Source organism: Arachis duranensis, chromosome 4 (genome assembly GCF_000817695.3).
Source record: "Arachis duranensis cultivar V14167 chromosome 4, aradu.V14167.gnm2.J7QH, whole genome shotgun sequence".
Classification (NCBI taxonomy): Eukaryota; Viridiplantae; Streptophyta; class Magnoliopsida; order Fabales; family Fabaceae; genus Arachis; species Arachis duranensis.
The window spans coordinates 31,595,371-31,599,771 of record NC_029775.3 but is presented as its reverse complement, the minus strand read 5'-3'; the positions used below and the strand labels follow the sequence as shown (position 1 = coordinate 31,599,771).

At 40.0% G+C, this 4,401-nt stretch overlaps 1 protein-coding gene across 1 annotated transcript in view; it reads left to right on the top strand.

Moving 5' to 3' along the window:
* Window positions 1-2,967: 2,967 nt before the first annotated feature.
* LOC107483969 (proline-rich receptor-like protein kinase PERK2) overlaps window positions 2,968-4,401 on the top strand; it is a 3,184-nt gene continuing 1,750 nt past the window's right edge. Inside the window, exon 1 of the mRNA XM_016104583.1 lies at window positions 2,968-3,129. Within this exon, the coding sequence (XP_015960069.1) occupies window positions 2,968-3,129 (162 nt within the window). The remainder of the gene's footprint in view (window positions 3,130-4,401) is intronic.

The window sequence follows — 4,401 nt, the reverse complement described above, 5'->3', positions numbered from 1 at the left end:
GAGGTCTAGATTCCTGAAGCGGAGTAGTCCCTGGGTTCTTTTGATTATCAGTTTATGTATATATTTACTTAGCTTTATCTCTAAGAAACTTGATTATTTTGTCCCTCATAGAGGTTAAAGGAGAGTTAAGGTTTTGTTTCTGTATTTTGGGATACTTGTATATGTATGTAAATATTCTCCGGCTAGCCTTGGCTTCGCAGGCTGAGTCAGGAGCTAGTTATGTTGTATTCTTGGCTATCTATCCACTCTTTCACTTATTCATATCTATGATCTTTAAGTTTCTTAGCCTGCAAGTAATTCCGTTTCCTGAGTGTTGTGCTTTTTATTTTGTGATTTTGCTTTACCTGTTTTCAAGGCTCCTAGTATATTATATTTTTCCACTATTATATGTATGTATTTTATGATTAGAGGTCCGTAACACCACACTACCTCTGTTCTACGACTTAAGTGTAAAGCTCTGTGTAGTAGGGTGTTACATTATGATATCAAAACAGTTCGTTCCTATAGAGCATGAGGACGAACTGACTATGCTTCTGTGCATTCTCTATGTACGTGTCTATGTGCTATTAGGATATCTTACTGATATATGTGGCATAAACGTTCATGAGCATGCATTTGGGACTTAAAGCACTAGACTTGCGATATTGAGACTGATAAACCCATATTTTGTGATATATTTTGTGCTTAGTCTGAGTGATTTATTCAATCCTTCACCCACTTATTCATATTAATTGCATGGTTTTACTTTTCCTTCCTTATTATGTGATGTATGTGAAAAACATGTTTCCTATGCTTTAAAATTAATTATTTTAATTACCTTTATTTCCATTCGATGCCATGATTAGTGTGTTGAGTAGTTTCAGATCTTCTAAGGCAGGAATGACTTAAAGGATGGAAAAGGAAACATACAAAAATGGAAGGAAAGCGTAAAACAGAGTTTTGGAGAAACTGGCATCCACGCGATCGCATGGATGACGCGACCGCGTGCCAAGAGCGAAGAATAAGTGACGCGGCCGCATGACTGACGCGACCGCGCGCCTAAAGGAGAACACCTATGACGCGACCGCATGACTGACGCGACCGCGCGACAAAGAAAACTCCAATCGACGCGACCGCGTGACAGAGGCCACACATCAAAAATTGCAGAAAACGCTCATAGCGGATTCTGAAACCCTTTTTGGCCCAAATCCAAGTACAGAAGGCATAGACCAGAGGTTATGAAGTGTGAGAATGCATCCATTCAGAGAGTCTTGGAATTTTTTAGTCACTTTCCATGATTTAGGTTTGGTTGGAGAGAGGTTCTCTCCTCTCTCTCTTTAGAATTAGGATTTAGGACTTCTCTTAGTTTTAGGAGCGACTCTCAATCCTAGGTTCAATGTTCTTTTACTTTACATTTATCTCTTATTTTCGGATACTTGAATGCTTATATTAGTTAGGTTGCTTATTTGGCTTATGCCATATTCATGATGATTTTCTTATTTAATGATATTTGAGGTATTTCAATTTAATATTGCTTTCTTTTGTTTATGCTATTGATTATTCCCAATCTGAAGACATTTTTTATTCCAGCAGATTTAATTTCTTTTCCTTTTGGTCTTGGTTAAGAAATCAGTAACTCAGGAGTTATCTTTGCTCAATATAATTGATAACTGTTATCTTTGCTAATTGAATTGAACTTCAATAATCCCAACCTTTTCTTAGGAAATAGGATTCGAAGGTAAACTAATTAGTCCTTTGACTTTCCTTTGCTTTAGCAAAGGTTAACTAAGTGGAATTAAGATTCAACTTTCATTATTATTGATAAGAATAACTAAGTCTGAACTTCCAATTTCTCATACCTTGCCAAAGGGTTTGCTTTACAGTATTTATTTATTTTAATTTCCATTTAAATTATCTGCCATATTCATTCCTCACTCTCAACCCCAAAATACACTTTTTCATAACCAACAATAAGAACATACCTCACTGCAATTCCTTGAGAAGACGACCCGAGGTTTAAATACTCGGTTATCAATTTATTTAGGGGTTTGTTACTTGTGATAACCAAAACGTTTGTACGAAGGGATTTCTGTTGGCTCAGAATCTATACTTACAATGCAACTTTATAAAATTCTTTATTAGCAAAAATTCTAACGTCAAAATGGCGCCGTTGCCGGGGAATTGCAAACGTGTGCCTTATTATTGGTTATTGTAAATATTTTTTATAAAGAAAAAATATATTTTTTCTTTTACTTGTTTATTTGTTTTCTCTCTTCCCTCTTATTTCTGATAGCTATTATGAATTCTCACCCCTCTCGCTTTGAGTTTGGTTCTAATTTTGTTGCAAGGAATGGAAGCTATAACATGACTATGCTTCAAGGTCTAAGCAATCAAAGATGGATGGAGCCATGAGGATCTGATCAACCCTTTAGGCAACAACATCCCCCTAGATATCACGGACAAAGACCATTTTACAACGCATGCCCAACTGATAGATTCAGCGGACTGCCTTGTAGCTACCAACAAGCCCCACCCTGTGCTCAGAGACCATCCTTTCAGCACAACCTCTATCCACCATACTCACAAGCTTCTTTTCACCATTCACTACCACATGATCCTTATCCACCCCAACGCCAATCCAATTACTCCCAAGAACCACCACTCCCCCATACACCATGCCCATATCCATCAAAGCCAGAATCACAGGTTTGCCTCGAAGAATCAGTAAACCGATTTAATGCAACCCTTCATCAACTGGAGCTAACAATAAATCAATTATCTTTCAGACGTTCGGACACTCAACAGACTCCCATGGCTTCATGTGGAGAATCTAATGAAGAATGTGTTGTGGAGAAGACACGAGAAGCTCCAGTGGATAGCATAGAGCATAACTTTGTAATGGAACAAGTAGAGGATCCTGTCATTATAGAAGAGGAAGAGTTGGTTGAAGATTTAGGAGATGCTGAACCTCCATGGGAACACAGAATCATGGAAGACTCCGTCGAGGATGCTACAATTGACGCTGAGGAGGATTTTGCACAGCCTCTAATGCAAATATCTTATGAAGAACTGAACAGAATAGCCCAAGACGCAGGTTTCCTTGATGATGATGATCACGAGTCCTGTTCTCTTAGTGACGAACTTGCATTCGCAAGTGAATTCTTTGAGACAGAAGAATCTTCCCCGAGTGAAGATGAAGATGATGCTAAGGTAGATTTTTATCAACCTCCAATATATGACTTGAGCGATGATGAGGGAGAAATTGAAGACTCTGATCAAGATATGGTTGAAGTGGAAGAAATTTGCAAAGAAATGGAAGAATTCACAGAAAATTATAAGGGAGTAGAAATTACAGAACCACTGGAAACACCTATCCCAAGGCCTTTACCGCCCAACACAAACTACAAGTGGGTAAAATCCTTGCCTTTTATCTTCAATCTTCCACTTGAATATGGTTTGCTTGAAACAGATGGCCAGCTTAGAGCTCTCTGCGGCTGTAAGAGTAAAAGGGAAATGGCTCGCACTCAGAGCTGGTGTACAAGGTTCAATAAGGTTCCACGCTTCAACTCGAAGTGCAAGGATTGGTATCATGCTCAATTGAATGGATCACGGAGAATGTTTGGTCGCCGTGGTGAGAATCTACTTTTTAAACCGCTCGGATGGAATCATGTAGATCAAGACAGAGGCAGATTTAAAAGCAAAGCTTGGGATCATGGATCCTATCCTAACATTCGTCACCCCGGGAGCCTGAAAATTTGTTTGAAGCTGCTCAGAAGCTTTACACGCCTAGTTTGGGACCCCGGAGGCTATTGGCATTCTAAGCATTGGTGGAGATTTCTGGATGAATTTAAACATAAGCCGCCATAACAGGAAGCTTAACCAATGTCCAACTTAAGGACTTTAACCAAAAGTGCTAGGTGGGAGACAACCCACCATGGTATGATCGTCCCTTTTTCATTTTTTATTTAGTCTTGTTTGTCTTCAAGTTTTATTTTATTTTATTATATTGAACCTGGAGTTTTGCATATCATTCATATTAATCATTGCATTCTGCATACTGCATATTTGCATCCCTGCATAAAAAAAGGGGAGTGGGACGTGACCGCATCACTCATGCGATCGCGTCAGTTGCGATAAAACACCTCCCACGCGTCCGCGTCAATCACGCGGTCGCGTGACCTGGAAATCGGCGTAAAAGATCCAACGCCCAGAAAGTTGGGCTGGAATCGTGCGGCCATTGTGCGTTTCGCACAAAACATCCACACGATCGCGTGCCTGACGCAATCGCGTCACATGCACCTACACTAATCCCACGCGACAGCGTGAGCGACGCGATCGCGTTGCGCGGATTGCACACCACCCCAAAGGAGACAAAGAGTTGCGCTGACGCGATGCTGGAATCGTGCGTTTAGCACAATTTCA